This window comes from Conger conger, chromosome 12, assembly GCF_963514075.1.
Source record: "Conger conger chromosome 12, fConCon1.1, whole genome shotgun sequence".
NCBI classification, from domain to species: Eukaryota; Metazoa; Chordata; class Actinopteri; order Anguilliformes; family Congridae; genus Conger; species Conger conger.
The window spans coordinates 26628234-26653233 of NC_083771.1; the positions used below are offsets into that span (position 1 = coordinate 26628234).

The 25000-nt window shown below is 45.1% G+C and overlaps 2 protein-coding genes across 4 annotated transcripts in view; both read left to right on the forward strand.

Annotated features, from left to right (window-relative positions):
* The window catches only part of slc25a25b (solute carrier family 25 member 25b), a 34734-nt gene extending 14156 nt beyond the window's left edge, over window positions 1-20578 (forward strand). For 2 of the 3 annotated variants that reach the window (XM_061263040.1, XM_061263042.1), the window contains exons 2-10: window positions 8800-8926; window positions 9257-9344; window positions 10812-10923; window positions 13958-14116; window positions 14848-15000; window positions 15696-15803; window positions 16073-16240; window positions 16652-16802; window positions 17596-20578. In XM_061263040.1, coding sequence (XP_061119024.1) covers window positions 8800-8926; window positions 9257-9344; window positions 10812-10923; window positions 13958-14116; window positions 14848-15000; window positions 15696-15803; window positions 16073-16240; window positions 16652-16802; window positions 17596-17780 — 1251 coding nt within the window. In that variant the 3' untranslated portion in view covers window positions 17781-20578. Of the gene's footprint in view, window positions 1-6762; window positions 7007-8799; window positions 8927-9256; window positions 9345-10811; window positions 10924-13957; window positions 14117-14847; window positions 15001-15695; window positions 15804-16072; window positions 16241-16651; window positions 16803-17595 lie in introns of those variants that run through there. The other variant, XM_061263041.1, reaches the window with a different exon arrangement.
* Window positions 20579-22145: 1567 nt separating this feature from the next.
* The window catches only part of uap1l1 (UDP-N-acetylglucosamine pyrophosphorylase 1, like 1), an 11187-nt gene continuing 8332 nt past the window's right edge, over window positions 22146-25000 (forward strand). Inside the window, exons 1-2 of the mRNA XM_061262918.1 lie at window positions 22146-23109; window positions 24411-24615. Coding sequence (XP_061118902.1) covers window positions 22818-23109; window positions 24411-24615 — 497 coding nt within the window. The 5' untranslated portion in view covers window positions 22146-22817. The remainder of the gene's footprint in view (window positions 23110-24410; window positions 24616-25000) is intronic.

Below are 25000 nucleotides of genomic sequence, written 5' to 3' on the forward strand. Positions count from 1 at the left end.
AATGAGGTATCAAATGAGCCTCAAACTGTGTTGCTGTCAGATGTGCAGGAGATACTACAATAATTCTCCTGAATTCCTTTTTCCATTGGAAAATTTGTCAGGAGGAACAATTCTTGTAGTATCTATTGCATATCCAGTGCTGAAAATAACTGGAAAATAACTCATATCTGGTGATGAAAATAACATATCCAGACTGTGATGATGTTGATCACAGACATCAGGAACTCATGGCATGCAAAGAATATGCAACCAAATACAAAACATGAAAATTCTGGCCAATGGGAAGACAGCAAGGCTCTTCAGAGAGCACACCTCACTCGTGAGAACTCATCTCCCTGGCCAATCAGGACAGGGGATCAGTCCTGATGGAAATTACATCGTACTGATCAATGGGTATTTAGGTTTAGGTTGTGAGAGGAATCAGAGCGTTGTGGTTCGGTGTTATGCTGCAGTGCTCACAGCCTGTGGCGTAGTGGTTAAGGTAAATGACTGGGACCCGCAAGGTCGGTGGTTCGATCCCCAGTGTAGCCACAATAAGATCTGCACAGCCGTGGGCGCTTGAACAAGGCCCTTAACCCTGCATTGCTCCAGGGAAGGATTGTCTCCTGCTTAGTTTAATCAACTGTACTTTGCTCTGGATAAGAGCGTCTGCAAAAATGCCATTAGTGTAATGTAATGTAATGCTCACCTACCAGAATCTGAGTGTTATGCTGCAGTGTTGAAGTGCTGGCCTGCTTAGAGAGAGGTGAAGCCAAACACAGTCTCTTTTAGCCATGTAAGAACATTCTACATGGTTACACGGTTCTACCCAGGCCACCAATCACATGCAGGGCACAGAAGCTTAATTAGATTGTTGCCTTTTCCTGCATCAGGACATGTTTTATCCCCTCAGGATCTGCGTTCTATGACACTGGGGGAACGAGACGTTCCTGTTCCGGAATGTTCTGGGGACAGACTGCCGAGGGGACCCAGGTGGGAGGAGGTGCAGGAGGGAGGATTCAGTGAATTGTGATGTGTGGTGATAACATTTGCACTGCCATGGGACAACTTCAGCTACATTTGGACTACAGTCAGGTTCAAAGCTGTGGCCAAGGGAGGGGAGAATTTGCTTATCATCTACCAGATGCCTGAATTGTAAACTGTAAATTGTATGAGCTTGTATATAAGCTTGTTACAAATTACCTCTGGCCCACTAGGCAATCAGTGACACAGAATGATAATTGCAGGTTTGGTAATGTATTTCTAACTCTCTCCCTTGGAGAGCACGCTCAAACAAACAAATAACCAAACAAAAAGACAGAAATCTTTTACCTTCACCAGATCCGGGTAAAAATTATAGACTAAAATAACAAAGTGAAAATAAACTAAGCACAACGTAAGGTTTTTGGCTTTTAGCTTTTTAGCTTGGTGCAAGGATTATATGGTGGCCAGGATTCTTGTTGCCATTTATCCCACAGACCAACATCTGGAGCCAGTGCTGTCCCAGGAGGGACATGGTCATTATTAGTCTACACAACTAAACTGTCATGGTCTTTAGATAGACAGGACTCCCAATGGGTGCATTATATTACAGGCATTTGGCATAAGCTCTTATCCAGAACAACATGAAAGTGGAAACCTTTCAGTTCCAAGTAACCACATAGATAAAAATGTGGACCCTGTAGATTATTCTGATGAACAAATAAACAAAAGCAATAAAACAATAAAGCTGGTCAAACCATGTTGAATATGGAACTGGTCTGAACCGGTCAACAGTTGTTTCAAAATTCTAGCTTGACATCTTCAGCAGGGAACCTGCATGTTTCACTTTTTGTTAAACATGCTAATTAAAACCATAGATCAACGGTTTACCAACAGTAACAATTACATTACGTTACATTAATGGCATTTGGCAGACGCTCTTATCCAGAGCGACGTACAACAAGGTGCATACCCATGACCAGGGATAAGTGCGCTGAAAGACCCTAGAGGGAAGTACAATTTCAACTGCTTCCAGTACAACAAAGATAAGGACTAGGGCCTATTTTATCATCGGAATTTAAAATAATAATAATAATAATACCGCCCCCTGCAAATATATGAATAAACAGGTTACCTACGGGCATGCCCTGATTGAAGAAAAGCCCTACATATTCCAGTAATTACCTAATGCTACCCCCAATTGTTTTACAACCCTGACCTAAAAAATGAAACTGTCTTTAATCGGTATTTCAGATTGTGCCGATTCCACTCCTCCCAAGCGGAGCCCTGCCACAGGTCATTAAAGCCAAAGATGGCAGAGGGTGTGACTGGATGCAAATGCAATTTAATGGTTGTGACAAGGCACAGGCGATAAGAGCAGTCATCTGGCAGTCGGAGGGCTGCCCGTTCGATCCCCCGCCCTGGGTGTGTAGAAGTGTCCCTGAGCAAGACACCTAACCCCCAAATTCTCCTGACGAGCTGGTTGGTGCCTTGCATAGCAGCCAATCGTCATTGGTGTGCAAGTGTGTGGATGAATGGGTGAATGAGAAGCATCATATGTGCAGGGCTTTGGATAAAGGCACTATATAAAAGCCGACCATTTACCATTTACCATTTACCATTTACTGGACAATGGTGTCGGGAGATTGTAGTTTGCTCGTTTATCAGGGAACCTAATCATGGAGAGAATTTACACGAAAATTCCAGAAGCACAGGGCATAAAGGGAAACAACGAGCTTGGGCCCATTCACAGAGTTAAACAAACTCCCATGTACAGACTGGATGACTCTCAATACACTTTAAATACCTCTAACACCTTTGTGTCTGGCCGCCCTATTCAATGACTACTACACCCATTACCTCATGGCTGTTGGCCATCCGATTCATTGTGCTATTTTAGCATAGTGTGTGTGTGTGTGTGTGCCTGTGTGTGTGCCTGTGTGTGTGTGTGTATGTGTGTGTGCCTGTGTGTGTATGTGTATGTGTGTGTGTGTCTGTGTGTGGGCACTTGATGAGGTCCCCTTCCGGTGTTTAGTTCACAGTTCATCTGGCAGCGTCTGAACTGAAGCGGAGTTTGATTCAGACCACGATGTTCTTGAGCATAATTGTGTGAAACTCCTGTCCCCTGTCTCCCTGATGGCACGGAACATTCTGTCACAGGGGAATTGCCGCTGGGGAAAACGATACTAAAATGCCTCTCTCTCCCCTGCCCAGCTCTCCCCCGCTCTGCTCTCCCTGTGGAGGCCCAAGGCTCTTAACCTGCACATGTTGTTGTGTGTTTTGGATGAAGGGGAGATTTGGTGGAATGCCAGGGTACATGTGGTGTGTCACCTGTGCTACCTGCGCTGATTCTGTTGCTAGGCAATGGCCAATGAGCTTGAATTTATTATTTGTATTTATTATTCATTATTCATTTGAAACAAATAATTAATCAGCCTTCAGAGTAGCATCAGAAAGGATTTCTGTATAGTGCTGTAATTGTTTCCCACCTCCCCAAACCTCAATCCGAAGGATACGTATTGAAGAACTGTTATCTCATTGTTTTTAGGACTTTGGTGAGAAGGAATGTGGTATTATATGACTTTGACCCCCGCTCTATTCTGAAAATATTACCTGTCACCTCCTTGGGAGCGACAGGCAGTCACACACACACACACACACAATCACACACACGCTGTTTGGCTATGTGTGCCTGGTAAAGCCTGATTTATACTTCTGCGTCAAATCTACACAGAGGTTCCATACACCATAGCCTACGGCGTAGCCTGACGCCCACCTCCCCAGAAATGTAACTACGCATCGTAGCCTCTGTAGATTCAATGCAGAAGTATAAATCAGGCTTAAGTGTTAGACTTGGTGTTCTTGTGGGTGGCCTTATTTGCTCTGACCAGAGATGGTATGTGTGAACTCTGCAATTTTAGGTCTGCTACTGATAAGTCTCATCTGGCTCAGCCCTTGCAACCAAGCGCAGCAGATTGGAGCTGTTGACTTTGGACCTGAAGGTTGTGGGTTCTCAGCCCAGGTAGAGTGTTTCCAAGGTGTTTCACATTGTATGCAGCCACCAGCGTGAATGTGTCAGAACTAGGTGACCTTACCCCATGTCTTTCAAAAGTGTTCTTTCAAAGCGAAACATATTCATTAACACTGACCTGTAGCGTAGTGGTCAAGGTACATAACTAGGACCCACATGGTCAGTGGTTCGATCCCCGGTGTAGCCACAATAAGATCCGCACAGCCGTTGGGCCCTTGAGCAAGGCCCTTAACCCTGCATTGCTCCAGGGGCGGATTGTCTCCTGCTTAACTGTAAAGTTGCTTTGGATAAAGGCGTCAGCCTAATTACATGTAATATAATGTAATGTAACATGGCAGTAAAAAGAACATTACTTGCAGGATGTGCAGAAAGTCGGTGGCAACTGAGAAATTAAAAGGAAACAAATCTCCAGATGAATATATAGGAGGCTCTTCTATCTGTTTGAGTGAAGTTATCCACAGTGACAAGAGGTGAGGGAGGGTAATGTGCAGCTTTCAGTGGCTCTGTCACTGGAGAGGACCCCGGGGAGGACAGGAATATTGCAGGGGTGATCTTCAATTAATGAACGCAGGGCTGGGAATGCTGACCGGGGGAAAGGGTGGCAGGCTCTGATAGAACACTCGCTGACTCCTTCCCTCCAAACATGTGGGTTGGCTCCAAAACCCTACTGGCTAGCGAACCAGTTGCACCGGGTGAGTGTGGTTTCCACTCCGTTTAAATCCGGTACAACAGACAGCACATGCAAGGCAACAAACAAATAGATACTGTGTGTATTGTGTTGTGTCCACATTGGTTAATGATGGATTACCATTATAGTGCATGTACCCCAAAGATCAATAAGTTTGGCCTCTGGCCTCATAGCTCATGGCAAATTGTTTAGATTGTTTGTGCCGTAGCCTAACTGAAATGTCCCCATTTCTAGCACACTGACATACTGGCGAACCATTTTGCTGAAATAGCTTATAACAATGGACGGGAGATGCCAGGGACAGTGGATATAACCACCATATAAACACCATCCAGCTATTAGGAGGAGAGCTAGTCCACTTTAGACCGACATTATTTTCACAGCTGATTCGGTTTCCTAGGTAATAGCTGCTAGTACAGCTGCTGCGGACCCTTCTTTTAAATGGTTTAAACTGCCCTGGCCAGTACGCAACAAGCAGCAAGCCGGCACACCTAAACGGAGTCGACCCCGCGTCTCTTTGCTGTTGTGGAGCTCTACTGTTTACTTCACTCAGCCTGGAGGAGGGGCCTTCCCCTGCAATCCCACCCCACCCTCAGGCCCATACTCTTGGGGTCCCACCATGTGGCTTACTTTATCTAAAATTAGGAGAGCAGTGAGAGAGTGGTGGCTGAAAATGAGGCCCTGCCAATTTACCCCCCACCCGCCTCCCCTGAATGGTGTCATCTTACGGTAGAGCTGTTAACTCCAGTCCTGCAGGGCCGCAGTGTGTGCAGGTTAAACTCCGGTCCTGCAGGGCCGCAGTGTGTGCAGGTTAAACTCCGGTCCTGGAGGGCCGCAGTGTCTGCAGGTTAAACTCCAGTCCTGTATAGGACTGTGTGCCTGCTTGTAAATTATGTCCAGTTTTCTATATGACTATATATGAGTATCACAGGAACTCTGCCTCCTCTGCAGCAGCAAGGAGAGCATACAAAATAAACATTTGGAGGAATTTGCTATGCAGTGTGTGGGACATGTCACCCCATTCCATCCCACTCACACACACACCAGTCAGAACAGAAGAACAGCTAGCTCTCTGTCTCCCTTTCTTTCTTTCTCTCTCTCTCTCTCTCTCTCTCTCTATCTATCTTGAACTCTCTTTATCTCTCTCTTTCTATCTCTTTCTTTCTTTTTTTCATCCTCTCTCTTCACAGGGGTCTGCAGGGTTAGGGAGCGTTTTACCTATTGGTGGTATGCAAGAGGGAGATGGTGTGTGTGTGTGTGTGTGTGTGTGTGTGTGTGTGTGTGTGTGTGTGTGTTGGTAACGGTACTGCACTTCAGTCATACAGTGATGTGTGTGTGTGTGTGTGTGTGTGTGTGTGTGTGTTGGTAACGGTACTGCACTTCAGTCATACAGTGAACTGGTAACAGCAGGAAAGAGAGTCTATGCAGAGACTGCTAATATTATTGAGATGTCTCCAACTGTGCCCACTAATCCCCAGAACCCGAGACAGGAATTTAATCCTGACGTCAAACCCCCAAGTCTATAAATGTGTGTTTTTTTAGGTCCCCTTCATTTAAATGAGGTAACCTCTCGGTGCTAACCCAGTTCTCAATCCTAATTACACTGTTTAATTAATCCAGTTCGCCTGAGCCTGTGGGCTGATCAAAACTAGCTCTCTTCTAGTTTTAAATTTTTAAATTCTGACATTGTTTCTCCAGTGGCAGAAGACAGAGTGTGCCTGTTTGTTTGTGTGTCTGTGCTGTGAACGCGTGTGTATGTGAATTTAAAATTCACAGGAATGCAAACTCTTTGCTTCAGCGTTTCCATTTTATTGGTCACTCGCTTTTAAAGATGTTTGAACGTATAACCAGATTTCAGTCAATGGATTTTACTCGAGGTGGAGAGGTGTGGCTTATCAAATGAACGCGGTCTTGATTGGGTGCATCGAAATGTGTCTACCCAATGATTTACAGGAAAAGAAAAAGGCGGGCGTTTATCGGCCCAATAAGATCGCGTCGTGATACGACATGCCTTAAAGTGGGAGGGACCTGGGATTTACACAATTTAACATGTGCCACTGTCCGGCATTTACCGGCACTCCAATGTTTCGCCAGTGTTGGGAGTATGCTCATACTTTTGTATATTATTTATATGTTGATTTGCGGTTTGATACGATCTTCAGAATACAATGTTGTGTTTGTGCTTTTACGTGCCCGTGCCCGGCATGGACCAGGCTGAATGCGAATATTTTGAGTCTAACGGACTACCATCCGAGTTGAAGTCTCTGTTCAAGCTCAGTCTTTTCCTGCCTTCACAGGAATTGTCGACATATCGAAAGTGGCGGCAGGTAGGAATATTTTGCATTTCGTCACCTCAGACGTAGTTTGAAGGGCTGCTAGAATTGACCGTGAGAAAGCGGCAAACGTTAGCTGTGACGACGGGTCTGCGAGTAAAAAAAAAAAAAGGATGCAAAACCAATGTTCACTTCTTCATTCCTTGTTAGCTGGTTTGTTCATCTTGTCTGTGAGGCCATGGTTGTGCAAGTTTTTATTATGCGCCTATTAGGCCTATGTAGAACGAGCATTTGTAGCTTGCTTTGGATCACTGAAATTTACTCTATGAAGACTGGCTTGTGTCTTCTGCTGGCCACAGCTAACCTAACAGCCGCTAAGTTATATGAAGTGGGACGAGGCCGGGCTGAACACAGCCAGCTTCTGTACACTGTCAATGTACATGTATGAGATTATACAATGAGATTAATATCAATGTATCTTAATTAACTGGATATAATTTACAGTGTACACATTGTGTACAGTGGGCTAACGCGAATTGCTCGACTGCGCTTGCTTATTGTATGTTGCAGTGGATGTCACGTTCATCCCAGGGCCGTTTGGGCTGTTGTAGTGGCTGCGTGGTCCAGCTGACCGCGCCCGCTCTCATGGTTCATGACTTGAGCTGCAATTGTGTGAACCTGCCACATTTGTGAAAATATGCACTTTAGATGAGAAGTATCAGCTGGTGTGAATAAGCTGGACAAATGATAATAATTATTATTATTTTTTGTCTACTTTCATTTTAGTGGAAATTATATTTAGGTTGAAAGGTGGAGTCAAAGCTACGCCCTTCAGGATTTACTCAGCTCGGACTTTGGAGCAAAACCTGTGTGCTTTGTATGCGCTATTATGTCACCTGCACGAAATGCGAATTTGAAATTCAAATAGGCTTACGCCTTTTTTTTTCTTTCTTTTAAAAAGAAACCCGCTACACATTGTTATGAGTATTTGAGTACACGATCCATGCACACATACACTACCTGGCCATATTATTGCCTGAGTCTCCTGAAATGTTCTTGTAGCCTATATCGAACTGGTTTGTTGGCCGTGGAATATTGTCTTACGTGTCTCCTGCACATCCAGTTACATCAAACTTATTTGAACATTTTCCTCGTGTAAACACCACAGACCACTTTGTATGCCTGGCTGCTTAAATATTCTGTCATTGAATACTTTATGCTGGAACATGCATTAGTTGCATTACATACCAATACATTGCATGTAATTAATTAATGTGTGTGTGTGGCCTTTCTTTCTTTTCGGTGTACTTCGGACATTGCGATTGTTTTCTTCAAGAAATCTCACTTGATGAGAAGCTGGAACGGGAATTCTCACGCGTCTTCCTTGAATCATCGGTTTCATGTGTGGGAGTGTGGCCTTTCTGCGGTACCGAACGATAAGGCTCGGCTGGCCGAGGCTGTAAAATTAGTGGTTGCTCAGTCCGTTCCCTGTCCGTCCTTCCCACGTGCATTTACATATGCATGATTTCATACTGTTGCTTATCTAACCTATTACACATCCGTTATAACACACTCGTGATAAGGGCAGTTTGCGTATGAAATTGTCATATTTGCTGATTAGAATTGAATTGCAGCCTGTAGCCTAGTGGCTAAGGTGCTTAACGGGGACCCGGAATGTTGATGGTTGAAGCCCCGGTGTTGTCACACTCAGATATGTGCAGCCGCGCATTGCTCCGGGGAGGGGGTTGTCCCCGGCTTAGTCTAATCAACTACGTTGCTTTGGGTAAAATGGTCAGCTGAAGAACTGTAATGGAAATGTAATGTTATTTTATTTTATTTTATTGCAGAAAATAGTGAAAGCGGGAGACAAGGATCTGGACGGCCAGCTGGACTTTGATGAATTTGTACACTACCTGCGAGACCACGAGAAGAAGCTCCGTCTGGTGTTCAAGAGCCTCGACCGCAAGAACGATGGTAGGGCCTCCGCGGGCATGTCCCGCCCCTCTACACGCTAATGGGGCGTGCTGCCCAATCACTGAGCAGCACAAACCATTATATCATTTGCTGTTTTCCCTAATGGAGACTGGGTTACATTTTGTCCATTTATCCAGCTGGGTGTTTACTGAAGGTAAAGGCGAGCTGAAATCTAAATTCACAGTGAACGTTGTACTATGACTCACTGAGTATTTTGTCATTGAAGGGTGCAATCTGGAATTTAAAGCAGCAAGTTTAGTTACAACTTACAATGTCTGACAGGTTTGAAAGGTTTGTTGACATCTTGTCTGCCCCCACCTCACCTCACAGGATGTATCGACTCCCAGGAGATCATGCAGTCGCTGCGAGATTTGGGAGTCAGCATCTCCGAGCAGCAGGCTCAGAAAATCCTAAAAAGGTGAGTTTGTCCTCTACGGCAGCCTTCGCTGAAAGCTCGTCATGCAGAATCTATCCGTGTACACCCATCTTGCCCTTTTCTGATCCCTCGGGGTCTGCACCAGTGATCCAGTCCCAGCTGGTTTTTGGATTTTAATTGGAGAACGTTTTCAGGCCCCTCCCCCTTCAGTGCTGGTCTCGGTTGGCACGGTAACCTAACCCCCTCTGCTCAGCGGCTGATCTGTCGTCACAGTTATTGGTACTGTTCGGCTACGCTCTCCCCAGGTTGACTCGGTCGACTGACTTTCAGACTGCCATAAATAGGTTGTGCGGATGTTTGTGTGACTGGGTGTGTCCGATCTGATTCACGTAATTACCGTTTACAGTTAGACACCTGACAAATTAATTCCTGAGAATTTCAGGTCATTCAAGGTCGGTCAACTTCGTCAATATTCAGAACAAAGGTTTTTAATGATTCATTATTTTGCTGGCATTAAAGAGTGAAAGTATTATATAATACTATTTTATAATTTCATATGCGGTTGACCCAGATGTAGGTGTTTGTGTTTGTTTGCGGTGGAGTTTTATTCACCCTGTGGGACTAAGAGCAAAGCCTGACTAATTCTGGGTGATTTTTGTTTCTGAGAAAAGGGAACTCGATTGTTTTTATGTACTCATTTGTGGAGTTGCCCAATTTGACAGTAATTTGGTGTGTTGGTATGCCACAAACTGCAGTGAGACTTCCTCATGGGCCTTACAAAGATCTGACACTGAAGCCCTCTGCTTACCTGAGGGTGGTTATTTTACCACTGTCTTTATTACCCAGCCTGTTCCCAGCTGTTGAACTCTGTTCTGTGTGTAACAGTGCCTGTGTCCATGTGTACCACTCTTTTCCCCCTTTCCACCTCTCCCTCCCCGTCTTTCGCTCCCTCTTCTCTCCTTCTCTCCCTCTCGTTTTCCTCTTATTGGTCTCAGAATAAGGAAGGGCCATATTTGGTCCCCTATTGCTTAGTAAGTGACCTCCTCTTTTCCTGTATGTCTGCTTGGCCTGCCTGCTGTCCCGTTAAACATCTTGTTTTCAATTTTCTCCCTCGTTTTGTTTTCCTTGTCTGTGATGTCACCTTGCCCGCTGTAAACCGCAAACCACAGGGAGTCTGAATGAAACTGGCTGTGTCGCTTGGTGTCTGATGCCTTTTAGTGCCAGAACGGGTTCACTCTGTACAATACACAGGTGACCTGCAATTTGTGTAGTAAATGCACAATGTTCTTGTGCTGAATAAAGAGATGTTACCCATTCCTGGTTGTAGTTTTTGCATGCGACCAATACCTTTCCTTCGAGCTCACAAATGTACGTACACACGCACATTTGCACAGTCGCGTTCCCACAAACGCCCGCTCTCTCGCACGTGTGAATGAATTGTGAAATGATGGACGCGGGAGTTGTGCAGGAGGACGGTACTTACATGCGCGTTTTTGCGTTGTCGCGCAGCATGGATAAGAACGGGACGATGACCATCGACTGGACGGAGTGGAGAGACTACCACCTCCTGCACCCAGCCGACAACATTCCGGAGATCATCCTGTACTGGAAACACTCTACGGTAAAGCACATTCCCGAGATCATCCTGTACTGGAAACACTCTACGGTACAGCTCCGGACTCCACCATAGAGCCATTCACCCAGTCTAATGGTGATGTGGTTTGGTACGGGCATGCATGCATGCTCTCATACAGGGGGCGACATGGCTCAGGCGGTAAGAGCAGTCGTCTGGCAGTCGGAGGGTTGCCGGTTCGATCCCCCGCCCAGGCTGTGTCGAAGTGTCCCTGAGCAAGACACCTAACCTCCAAATGCTCCTGACGAGCTGGTCGGTGCCTTGCATGGCACCGACTGCATGGCAGCCAATCGCCGTTGGTGTGTGAGTGTGTATGAATGGGTGAATGAGAAGCATCAATTTTACAGCGCTTTGGATAAAGGCGCTATATAAATGCCAACCATTTACCATTTATCATACATGCACACGCACACACAGTACACACGCACAGACTGTCTGTCACATACACGCACACACACTTAGACCTCTAAAACAGCATGTCAACAATCAGCATGTCTGTTGACATGACCTTTTCAGGGTTTTTGTAGGTTAAATTAAGAAATGTGACAAAATGGGGCCCATTTTCCTCCTTGCATTTGGCTGGTGATTTTGCTCCTTCACTCTCGTGTAGTATTTACATTTACTTGTTTGGCAGAATACTATTTATCATATTAAGCTTTTCCCAAACCCACACACAAGGCCAAACTACTACTATAAAACTACACTGAGATTAAATGACATCAGTGTGTTCAGCACTGGCCTGGGACTCTCGGAGGTCTCTGTCTCCACTGAGTCACCCCCTGCTAACTCTGGTGTGTGTCTCCCAAACACTGTAAAACAAAAACAAAGTAAATCTCAACAAGTATTTTAGTCTTATTTCTATTGCTTTTCTTGCACAATTAGACAAAATTATTGCAATTGAGGCTTCAATGTTCTATTCAAAAGGGATTTTAAGTCCTGTTACTAAAACATTTATGACCGAAAACAAATACACAAGCACTTTCAAGTGTGTTTTATAAGAACCACAGCCAGTACAGGAGGGGAGAGTTTAAGAGTGCTTCCCTCCCTCTCCCTCTTACAACATACAGTGTGAGAGAGAGACTTCAAGGTGGTCATTAAACTCGACACCCCTCTGAATGTCAGGGATCAGCTTTCCCTTACCTCAGCCGGGGTCCTGACCTTCCTCACCCTGGGTTACATAATTCCCCCTGGCTCTTAAAACATCCAGTCACCTACTGTATAACACACACGTCTGCCGCTTGGACCGTCCCTCTTTCTGGGGAGCAGAAATGTCGGCCCAAAGTCCATTGTGGGGCCCCCCACGTACATACATTTATATATGCATACGCCCACACACAGCCATCCCAGAGACCCCGCGAGTGTGCGACCTCTACATGTTGACCGTGTGTATCGTGTCTTTGCCACCCCCCTCGCTGCCCTACATTTCCTGTTACATAATCCTCCTGCTCTTTACCTCCATGTTGGGTCGCCATTCTTCTCTGAAGCATGTGACCCACTGGAACGTACACATGCAGTGCAATGCATGTCCTCCAGGGGTCACTGTATGCACAGGATCAGCACAAGTGCCTGACTAGTTGTTCAGGTAGTAGCTAAAGGTACAATAGGTCATTTCAGACTTCTAACGGTCAAGAGAGGAATTGCAATCCCACCCCTTTGTGAATGTGCTGACGTTGAAACACCATTGGCTGTGGCAATTGGAACCAATTTTCAACCAATGAGCTTGAATTATTGTACAGCTATACAATGTTTTGGTACGGAGTGACAGCCCGTCAACTGCGTATTTTGTAACCCTAATTTAAGGACTATAAACACTGGCAGAGGGTGAGTCAACATGTCAGTGAGCCTTTTTCAATTATAGGAAGGGATTTACAATGGTCTTGTAACAATGTTTAATCTTACCCATTGTACCTTTTAAATGGGACCCTCAAAAAACGGTTGTTTTCCTAACCCATGGAAAGGAAGGACAGTTGACGTGAAAGGAATGTGAATACAATTCAAGAGTATCTAAACACACCATGCCTGGAGCTCAGAACATTTCCAGGTCCTGCGCGGATTACAGTCCTGTTGTATGGAGCTGAACCAGGGGATCGTCCGTCAGCAGGGCACCAGAGATTTGGGCAGCAGATGGATGTCCTCCACAGTTTGGCTGCTGCATGTTTGAGGGCAGACGGAAAAACTGGACGTAACGATATCATGTGGATTACTCAATACGCATCTAATCTTATGGGTGTAATCTTATGTAATCTCTTAATTGAGTCATTTGAAAGAATGTCTGGTGGCAGATGAGTCAACTGACAGCAGAGGGAGTAACACCTGTGGGAGGAGGTGGTTTTTAAGCGGAATCGTCCCAGAGCGTTACGCTGCACGTGGCTCTGGAGGAATGCAGTACCGGAGCAGGGGGGGGGGAGACCGGTACAGCTCCCACCAGGGCTGGGGGCAGATGCTGTTCCGTGCTGAACCGTTTCCTGTCCCTCAAATTGTACCTGTGGACCTGAAGATGGACATCTTGTTAAATGCTGCTGTCATGGCAGAGCTGAAGGAGTTGAAGTTTAGGGCCAGAGCTCGCACTAATGGGGGAACGTGGCAGAAGCCTTGAGTAAATGATCCACTGGATTGAGATTGAGAAATCAATAGGAAGCGATAAGACTGGACAACTAAAAAATGAATACCAACATGTTATTGGACGATGCAGTCTAAACAATGGTTGTCCAACGTGTCAATATTCCCTGTTTAACTTGAATACTTTTGTAGTCTAAACAATGTGCTGTCCAACCAGTTTCCTGTATCGTGTATAGAATGTGACTATGCCACTGCACGGTTTTGGGGCGTGGACCAGAGGTGGGGCAGTTATTTCTGAACCGCATGCCCTTTTCGTTAAGTGTAAGGTGCAAACGAGTAAAGGCTTTTTGAATAAGGAGCTGTCCTGTAGGACTATTGGAGGACCGGTCTCTAAAACGTGTGTTTTGTGTTCTCGATGATTGCCATCCTCCTACCGGTCTTCAGACGTTCTCTTCTCCCGCAGATATTCGATGTGGGAGAGAGCATGCTGGTGCCAGACGAGTTCACGGCGGAGGAGAGGAAGACGGGGGTTTGGTGGCGCCACCTGGTGGCGGGAGGGGGAGCTGGGGCTGTTTCGCGTACCTGCACTGCCCCACTGGACCGCCTCAAAGTGCTGATGCAGGTGGGTGAGGTCTGAACCCGGGGCACTTCAGCTCACACCATTCCCTGCTGCTCGCTGTCCTGGAATGATTCACAGACAAAACCTAAAACTGGACTCTTGTGTTATAATAATAACAATCTTACAATTGATCGTTTAAATCTCACTTTTGATGTCACAGTGCTTCACAATGAGAACTCAACTCAACCCAGCTGCCACGATGTGTAGCCGTACACCTGGGTGATTGTTTGTGTTTGTGAGAGGTTCACCACTCCTTCACTTGGGTGGAGAGAGAGAGAGAAGAAACCACAGAGCCAAGTAAAAACATTTGGGTGCATTTTGACAGAACAATGGGGATTGTTACCTTACAAGTTAAAGCTGTTTGGAACACTCTGTCGGTGTTGTCTGTGTTTTAAGGAACCATTTGCTTTCAGGGTATGAATTTACATACTCTGTTGCATGTCTGTCCTTGTCTTGTTGAAGGGTTCTCGTTCCAATCATCAAATTATATGTATTTCCGTATTCCAGCGTGTTATGGAACGAGCCAAACGTTAACAGATGACACGCAGGCTTTTCCTGCTGCCAAACCATTTTTGTGTGTCACAAATGCAAATAAACGTGTGACTGGGAGGCAGGAGGGGGTATGGGTCAAAGGTCACATTCCAGTCTTTTGATTGGTTCGGGCTGGTCGGCGATTGACGGGTCATTGCGGCTACACCACAGGGCTCATCCTCCCCTCTCTCTCTACCTGGCAGGTGCACGCATCGCGTAGCAACAGCATGAGCATGCTGGGTGGCTTCGCCAACATGCTGAAGGAGGGCGGAGTGAGGTCGCTATGGCGAGGGAACGGGATGAACGTCATCAAAATAGCGCCCGAGTCCGCCATTAAGTTCATGGCCTACGAGCAGGTAAGGGGCAGCGATGGAAAGCTTTTTATTTAGGAATGCACACGGGAATCTCGCCGTTCCAGTTTGGGCGTATGATGCAGACTCTGTCGTTATGATGCTGTAGGTTAGTCTCTTAAGGGTATCTGTCAAGTCCAGCATATACACTCAGTGAGCACCTTATTTGGTATTTGACTTATTTTTTAGACTTCTACTGCTGTAGCCTATCCACTTAGATTTATGATGTGTGTTCAGAGATGCTCTTCTGCATACCACTGTTGTAATGTGTGGTTATTTGCATTACTGTCACCTTCCTTTCAGCTTTGACCAGTCTGGCCATTCTCCTCTGACGTCTCATTAAAAAGGCAGTTTCTGTATGCAGAACTGCTGCTCACTCGATTTTAGTTTTTTGCACCGTTCCTTGCAAACTCTGGAGACAAGCGTGCGTGAAAATCTCAGGAGATCAGCCGTTTCTGAGATACTCAAACCACACTGGCACCAACTGTCATTCCACAGTCAAAGTCACTTCGATTTTTGCCCCATTCTGATGGTTCATGTGAACAACTGAAGCTCCTTACCCGTATTGACATGATTGTATGCATTGCACTGCTGCCACACAATTGGCTGATTGGATAATGGCATGAATGACTAGGTGTAATAAAGTAAAAATGTTCCTAATGAAGTGCTCAGTGAATGCACTCTTTCTCTCCCTCCCTCAGATAAAGTGGCTGATCGGCACTGATCAGGAATCCCTGGGTATTCTGGAGCGCTTTGTTGCTGGTTCCCTGGCAGGAGCCATCGCCCAGAGCAGCATCTACCCCATGGAGGTGAGGACTGTTCTTACCTCCGATTGCCTCCCTTAGCCTTTTAAACTTATCGGAATCAGGATGGGTTTTGATGCCAACAATTAGAATAATCGTGATCCCATCACAATCACAATAGTGATTTTTTTGTTTTGTTTTTGTGTACATGTGATACAGAGCCCGGTGTCCCTGCTCAGGTGCTGAGGACTCGCTTGGCTGTGAGAGTGTGTGTGAGAGTGTGTGTGAGAGTGTGTGAGTGCTGGTTTGACACAGAGCCCTTGTTCCCCTCTCAGGTCCTGAAGACGCGCTTGGCTCTGAGGAGCACGGGGCAGTACGGGGGCATCGTGGACTGTGCCAAGCACATCCTGAGGAAGGAGGGAATGATGGCCTTCTATAAGGGCTACGTCCCCAACATGCTGGGCATCATCCCATACGCAGGCATCGACCTGGCTGTGTACGAGGTACGTGCACACACACACACACACACACACACACACACACACACACCCCTTCAGGACCTGAGAGGGGAACAAGGGCTCTGTGTCAAACCAACTCTCGCACACACACACACGCACACACACACACACACACACACACACACACACACACACACACACACACACACACACTCCCCATATGTAGGCATCAACCTGGCTGTGTTCGAGGTACGTGCACACACACACACACACACACGCACACACACACACACACACGTTCTATAAGGGCTACGGCCCCAACATGCTGGGCATCATCCCATACGCAGGCCTGGACCTGACTATGAGGTTACGGTGTAAGTGCCTGTAGATGTCACAGGTCTTGTGTTCACCTCTTTGAACCCGGTGGACGGTGCTGTAACCTCCCTCTCCCTCCAGACTCTGAAGAACTCGTGGCTGCAGCGCTATGCCACAGACAGTGCCAACCCCGGCGTGTTCGTGCTGCTGGCCTGCGGCACCATGTCCAGCACCTGCGGCCAGCTGGCCTCCTACCCCCTCGCCCTGGTGCGCACACGCATGCAGGCTCAAGGTGAGAGACACGCACGCACGCACACACGCATGCAGGCGCAAGGTGAGAGACGTACGCACACACACACACAGTGATCTGTTTCAGTGTTAATTCACTTTGCTGTGTGACCTCTCGACCTTGTCCCCTGCGATTTCATGACTTTTATTATTTCATGAGGATGGAGACGCCACACACTCAAAGAAATGAGGCCTAGGTGAACTCCAGGTGCTACAAGGTGGTCTTCTTTGATGTGAAGCTGCTGCAGATGTATTCTTAAGAGCACCTTGTAGCACCTAGAATTCACATAGGTCTGATTTTGTTTTTAGCGTGTGGTGCCTGTGACTGTCCTCTTGAAACAATAAAAGCATTCTGACAAACCCTCATGGGAGTTTTCATTAAATTCCTAAATTCCATATAGTCAGTGTATTTATCCCGGGTTTAGCAATGGCACAAGCTAACAAACCGTAATTATACTCTAAACCAGTGGTCGGCAACCCTGGTCCTGGAGAGCCGCAGGGTGTGCTGGCTTTCGTCTCCACCTTAAAATAAGCAACCAATTCAGACCCAAGAAACCAGGTGAGGTGAGTTAACTGTGCAATCAACGGCTTTCATTGATCAATTAATGCCAAGTAACAACGAAAGCCAGCACACCCTGCGGCTCTCCAGGACCAGGGTTGCCGACCCCTGCTCTAAACTCCACCCTGAGAATGCTGTAAACTCCACCTTGATAATGCCATAAACCCCCACCCTCTCTACCCTGATCAAAATGGCCTCCATATTGATTCTGAGCTGTCGTGTCTGTTGCCCCCCATAGCCACCCAGGAGGGGGGCCCCCAGATGTCCATGTCAGGGCTCTTCAGACACATCGTCCAAACGGAGGGGCCCACGGGGCTCTACAGGGGCCTGGCCCCCAACTTCATGAAGGTCATCCCAGCCGTGAGCATCAGCTACGTGGTCTACGAGCACCTGAAGACCAGCCTGGGGGTGCAGTCACGGTGAGGGGAAGAGGAAAGGGGGTAACAGTGACCAAAAAAACACAAGATAAAAGGACATGTGGGGGAAGTCTTAAGGGTGCAGCTGAGACGCCTGTGGGTCTCTGCACCATCATCTCATTCTGTGAATGTCTGAAGGCTGAGGAGGGATTAAAGGGGGAAAGGAGTGCACTATTGAACAAAAACTGAGACCGTTCTCTGACTGACTGTAGGCAGGGACAACGGGACAAATCCTTAAATTTTATTTAACTTAATTATTTAATTAACTTTTAAAATTATAATTATTGTTTTTATCATTTGTCACTTGTTAATCATTTTAATGTTTAAGAGAGGCACTTTGGAGCAGCACCTTAGTTGGCTTTTAATTCATTCAACCCCCCCCCCTCCAAAAACCTCACACCTGGTATCTGCTTTATCAAATGGCCGCTCTGATGAGTAGAGTTTCCCCACAGCATCATGGGACCACGGGCGTGCGTTCAGCAGCCTGTGCGCTCCGCTCGTGATGCTGCACCGCAGGTCTACCTGCCACAGGTTTCCACCTGCAGGGAACGGGCAAACGGTTGTTCATGCCTCTGATGCTGAAGGTTTCGTGCCGTCCAGCAGGGGGCGTTGTTCTTCAAGCTGCGGCGCGATGATGCAAAGAAACTGTTGCTGCCTTCAACCAAAACCACCAGTGATGTGACCAAGGGTCCTAAATTGTTGGTTTTGTGCACAACAAATTGTCCTCTGAATAATTTATTCTTCTTTAATGGCATCAATGCTACTTTTTCTTTTTCTTTTTTCTTTTTCTTTTTGTAGAAAATTATTTGGCCTTTGTCTAAATCTACTTTGTTCATAGTGCTTTACTTTCCTGTTAAATTTAATTTAACTGGATGAATGTTCCACCTCCAATTCTTCTGTTTTTAAAGTTTAATTTAAAACTCTTAAAGTTCCAAAATGGCGAAAAGAGAAGCTGCATCTGTCTTGCCTGTTTAAGTTGTCTTCCTGAAGTAATTGGGAGGACTATAAGTGCTAATTTATTTTTATATGTTAAACAGATATTTATTTTCTAGTGGCCTCGTTCGGAGATGGGCTTATTAAAGAGTATACTTCCAGAATTCATGACTCGGTTGAGTGTGACATGCGTTTACAACCAGTCCCTTGAACGAGTAGTTTTCACATGAAAGTATTTGCATACCTTTGCTCTCCAAATTTGTTTGTGGGTTAGTGGTGGGGCAGAAATATGTGATTCCTTGAAGAAAGCACTACATTGGGATAAAGCCCAAATATTGTTTCCAATTCCAAATGTACATGTCAAGATGATTAGCTCTTAAGCACTTTAAAATATGTCTCCATTAACAACACTTGAATTCATTTTTGGTAATTTTATCATGAAGTAATTTAACGATCCATTGGTTTGTATGGGAAGAATGGTAGGCCAAAATATTATTTGGCACACTTGTCAGTTAAGGCTGTATTTTTGCCCATGCGTTTGTAGTGACCAATGCGGCCAGTTCTAAACTATTGGAGGCAGTAGGCTAAAATTTCTTTGGATGCACCCTTTTGAGTTAAGTCATAAACAGGGGGGTTTGTCACTTGCGGACCTGGGGGCCCTTCCAGACAGATGGGGTCCTATGCATAGAACCGGCTCTGGTTAAAAAGAAGTGTAGGGCTATTCATTTTAGAGGATTCGTATGTTAGCTTTTGCTTTCGCCTCATCTAGTCCGGTTAGGATATAAAGGCCTATCGTTTTCTACGCGATCCCTGGTCGCGTGGCGTTCGGTACTGGAATTTCGAAGCCAAGATTACGGTTGACTTGACTTGAAGCACAGGCTCCGTGGATCCGATACATTTCTTACTGTTGAGCGTAGTCTTGAATCCGGTTGACGCGCAGCTGTTGCCTTAATTCGTGCGAGACGTCGGGCTGCTCTGTCTCTCCGGCGGACGGGTGGCGGGAGAGGAACGAGGGCGCGTCGCTCACGTGTTTCTCTTCGGTCTTTTATTCTCAGGGAGAATTCAGAAGGGAGGAAAGGGGAATGCACGAGAAAATTGCACTTGCATTTTTTTTATAATTTTTTTTTTTTTTTTTTTCCTCGTATGACGCCCCCGTTCCCTCCATGTCCTCGCAGTCCTCGTTATATTATGGTTTCTCGTTCATTTTGTTTAGTTTACACTTTCCACCAGCTTGTCAATGACTCTGTTTTTGACACCGGTAAAGTATTTTATTACGGATTAACTTGTTTGCACAATGCTTTGTGGTGGGCTACAACAAATATTTGGACGCGTGCCATATCTGTGCTATATTTGCGCACCTGCCTCAGAAGCCCGGAGACATTAATCCATTCGTTATTTAAACTTTGCCCTGGCTGTGAAGATATCGGTAGCGCAACGTTCCCAGTTAAAAATGCCACATTTCAGAACTGTCTCAACTATTACGCCTTATCGTTGAAATTATGTTCAGCAGTGCTGCCTGACTGGCTATGCAAAACATATTCCACTTCACCGGAAAACTAAGATGTAAACCGTATATTTTATCTCCGAAATCATCATCAATCCATATTCGCTGATGCATTGAATTAAACTGTTTGTTGTAGCAATGACATATCTGTTGCGAAGACAAAACGCTTGATAGACTATATATATATTTTTAAATGAGAATGTTGCAGGTGAGTCTTGGCGCAAAAACAAAACAAACAAAAAAAATGCATTAAATAAAATGGTTATTGAAGCAAACAGTCTCTTGAATTTCAGCTGTGTAATGAATGTAATGCAGATGTATTTGTTAATATGGGAACAACTGTCAAATAAAGTTATTCATAGTTCAAATATTTGTGGTTTTATTTGTGGGTGTATGTACCGTATACACACTGGGAATCCGATGGTTACCACAGATAGTTGTGCATATTGGACCCTCAGTATTCCAGTCCAAATACATGCAGGTTAGGGACTACTGATGAAAATGAGCTCATTAGCTAACTGGCACATTTTACATTGATGTGGAAACTGAAAATGTGTATTAATGTGTCCCTTCCTATCATTGAAAAGGGCTCACTGACGTTGAATCACCCTCTGAATGTGTTTCTACAGACTGACTCTGTACCAAAACATTGTGTAGCTGTACAGTATTTCAAGCTCATTGGTTGAAAATTGGTTCTACGTCAGCGCGTTCACAGAGAAGGGGGAGAGATTGTTTGAGGGTGTTTGTTGCTGCAATTCCTTTCTTGACTGTTAGAAGTCCGAAATTACCCAATTGTACCTTTCATATATTGATTGCTGAAAGAATTTCAGAAGAATTAACATTTGTTAAATTGTGTGTGTGTGTGTGTGTTTATTGTTGGTCGTGGAAATGAACATACTTTTCAGAAGATCGACATTTCTGTATTGTAAATCCTTTTTTGATTGATCTTATATTCTATAATATAATATTCTAATATACTGGATTTTTTCACGTTGTGTAATGAATCTAGAATCTTAAACTTAAATAATGGAAATTTTCCAAGATATTCTAATTTTTTTAGATGCACCTGTTCAGTACTTACATCCATCCATCCATCCATTATCTGAACCCACTTATCCTGATCAGGGGGGCTGGAGCCTATCCCAGCATACATTGGGCGAAAGGCAGGAATACACCCTGACAGGTCGCCAGTCTATCGCAGGGCGCACACACCATTCACTCATACCTACGGGCAATTTAGACTCTCCAATCAGCCTAACGTGCATGTCTTTGGACTGTGGGAGGAAACCCACGCAGAGAACATGCAAACTCCGCACAGAGAGGCCCCGGCCGACGGGGATTCGAACCCAGGACCTCCTTGCTGTGAGGCGGCAGTGCTACCCACTGCACCATCCGTGCCGCCCCTCAGTACTTACAAATGCAGCGATTTGATCAGAATTTCACCTCCCTACTGCTTTCCATTGTAATCAAGCATATAACGTGTTGCCAAATATGGATGATGTGGATTCAAAGCTTTGTTTTCGCATAATAAAAGTCAAGTTAAAATTGACTAATATTAGATTTTGTCAAAAAGAGTTTTGCGAACGTCCCTGCTGGAAAATGCCACGGCATAGAGAATGTATGCTCAACGTGGAACTTTATTGCCATTAATTATGTTCAATCATCACCATTATAGACCATTTACCATTCTTTGGAGTTGTTTAGGCCTTCTCTTGGTCACACCAAAGTGGCCAAAATGTAGCTGGTTCGATATACATTTTTCATCTGACGTCCAAGCAGTTACTTATTTTTGGTAGGAGCTGCTAGAAATAGCATTAAGTAAACGTGGTGTGGGGATGTTTCAGGTAACCTGACCAAGACCTGGAATGTTATTTCCTGCTGTCAGAAAGGGAAGTAGGGGTTGTAGGGTTACGGTAGCCTACGACACAGAAATTATTTTGCCTAACCGTTCATCGTGTAAAGAAAATGGGAATTAAAGACCAGACCGGATGCACACCATGTTGTTACTTTATTGGTGACCAAACAAACAAATATGTTATGTTCGTTATTTTAAATGCATAAACAATGGATCTAGGATTGGAAGTTTGTTCTCTCAGCCGCCAATGTTAAATGTTAACCAGTGAACATCGCTAGATCAGAAAGGTTTCACGACGGCTCCGTTTTGCGAGGAAAGCTAGGCTATAGCCTACCACATGGATCAGCATTCTGCAGTAAGTGCAAAAGTCTCCGATCATATGACTTCCACGTTTTAAGGTAATGTCAGCAAATCCTTAATGAAACATTAAGGCGGAATCAGATAATCAGATAGCCTTAAATAGGGCACCCGGTGCGGTTGCGGTTATGCAGCCCAATATTTGCTTTGCTAGGTCATGTTCCATCACAAGACATGCCCGCATTCATTCTATCTGAACGCCTAGTCACGAGTTGCGAGGCACAGCGTCATCTAAAGCTTTACGCCGTCTTTTGACCACCGAGTTTTTGGCTATTTAGCGTATAGCCTACAGGCAAAAGAAGCATACTTCTAAACAACTAGAAAGCTAAGTTAGCCAAATAGCCAACTCAACTTTTATCAGATCACCTTTTGAATGCGACTTCACCAGCCTCAAAATGAAAACATTTGAAGAAGCAAAGACCCGCTTGGAACTCCTCGAGCAATCCCACCTTCTCAGGTTCTGGTCTGAATTAAGCGAGGAGGAGAAACGCACATTTCTGGCCGAATTGTCCCAGTTAAACGTTGAGGAACTGCAGGATCACTGTCGAGGCGCCACCAAAGCTGCTTTCGGCCAGCAAACGAGTCCTCTGGATGGGCTGCACCAAGAGATGGAGCCCGTTCCGCCTGAATTCATTGGCGGCATTAAAAGGAGCGACCAAAATACTCTGGTTGACTGGGAAAACGAAGGTATGATATTGTCGGTAGCCTATTTATTTGAAGTTTCATTAATCGCACACAAAATGAGACCTGTTCTACAAACAGTTTAAAACGTGGGGCTTTTTACTTTCATTTAAAGTAATCGTTATTTAGCCGAATTACGCCACCGACATGAAATCAAAGTAGGCTACCTATGCGCCCAGGTTATGTCGACGATTTGACGCAGAGCTGTAGATTTGTAATAGATCTGTAATTTTTTGCCACTCATAAGTGCAGTGGGCTCCTGAATGATTGGCATATAAACATCTAGGCTGTATGTTATGTTCAGACATGCGAATTTTTAAGTCAATAAGTGAAGTCAATAACATTTTACTTAATTGAGTTAATCTCAGACTAAAGGACCTATACTGTGTCATTACATCACTTCCTGTTTCACGAGAAGTAACAAGCAGGCAATATCTCTTTGTTGTCCATCAGCATACCAACTAACTAGCATTTGGAGTTCGACAAACGTCTTTGGAATTATGACTGGAAGAGAGTGCTATGGTCAGATGAGAACTAAATAAATGTTTTTGCCTTATTTTTAAATGTATTTAAAAATAAGGCAAACAAGGCAAACAATTGTGAAAATACAATCAGTTTATTAGGTAGTCCTGTACACCAGCTTGTTAATGCAAATATTTAATCAACCAATCATGTGGCAGCAACTAAATGCATACAAGCATGCAGATGTGGTCAAGAGGTTCAGCTGTTGTTCAAACCAAATGTCAGAATGGGGAAGAAATGTGATTGAATGATTGTTGGTGCCAGACAGGTGGTTTGAGTATCTCTGTTACTCTTTAAACTGTTGTTAAATTGTTGTTAATGAGAGAGGTCAGAGGAGGAGGACCAGACTGGTCGAAGCTGACAGGAAGGTGAGAGTAACGCAAACATCTGTGCATTACAGTGGTATCCAGAAGAGCATATCTGAACAGACAAGGCGTCAAACTTCTAAGTGGATAGGCTACAGCGGCAGAAGACTTAATAAGTCTCACAAAATAAGTCTAATAAATACCTAATAAAGTGCTCACTGAGTGTATATTAAAATATTATAAATGGTCCAATTTTCCATATTTATGACCTGCATTTACATTTTAATGTAATAATGTTGTTTATACATGTTATTTATATATTTGAAAATATATTTGATGTTAATTTATGCATTTCATACGTTACACAATGTATTAAAATAGATTTTGAATCCGATTTAAATGTATTACCTTTCTGTATGGGCACAAATAGGCCATTTTCCACAGTGCCTGTTTCTCCTATCCACTGGGATTTTTCCGCAGGTATTTTGCAGATTTCGCAGAATAAGGTGGCTGTGTTGCTCCTGGCCGGTGGCCAGGGCACTCGCCTGGGCGTGCCGTACCCAAAGGGGATGTACAACGTGGGTCTGCCAAGCCAGAAGACCCTGTACCACATCCAGGCCCAGCGCATCCGGAAGGTCCAGGAACTGGCTGCTGGGAAATGCGGTTCTAAGTGCACAGTGCCCTGGTGCGATGGTACACGCCTTCAATACGTCACTGACTACATTACATTACATTAATGGCATTTGGCCGAAGCTCTTATCCAGAGCGACGTACAGTTAGTACTAAGCAGGAGACAATCCTGGAGCAATGCTGGGTTAAGGGCCTTGCTCAAGGGCGCAACGGCTGTGCGGATCTTATTGTAGCTACACCGGGGATCAAACCGCTGACCTTGCTGGTCCCAGTCATGTACCTTAACCACATTGCTACAGGCCGCCATGTTTCCTAATTCAAACATAGAGTTACATACCCTCCTCGGTGCTCTCGGCCCTAACCCACATGCCTTCCATACGTTACTGACTGTGGCCGAGACCTACAGCCGAATTAAGGGTCACAATTTCAGAGCTCATCTC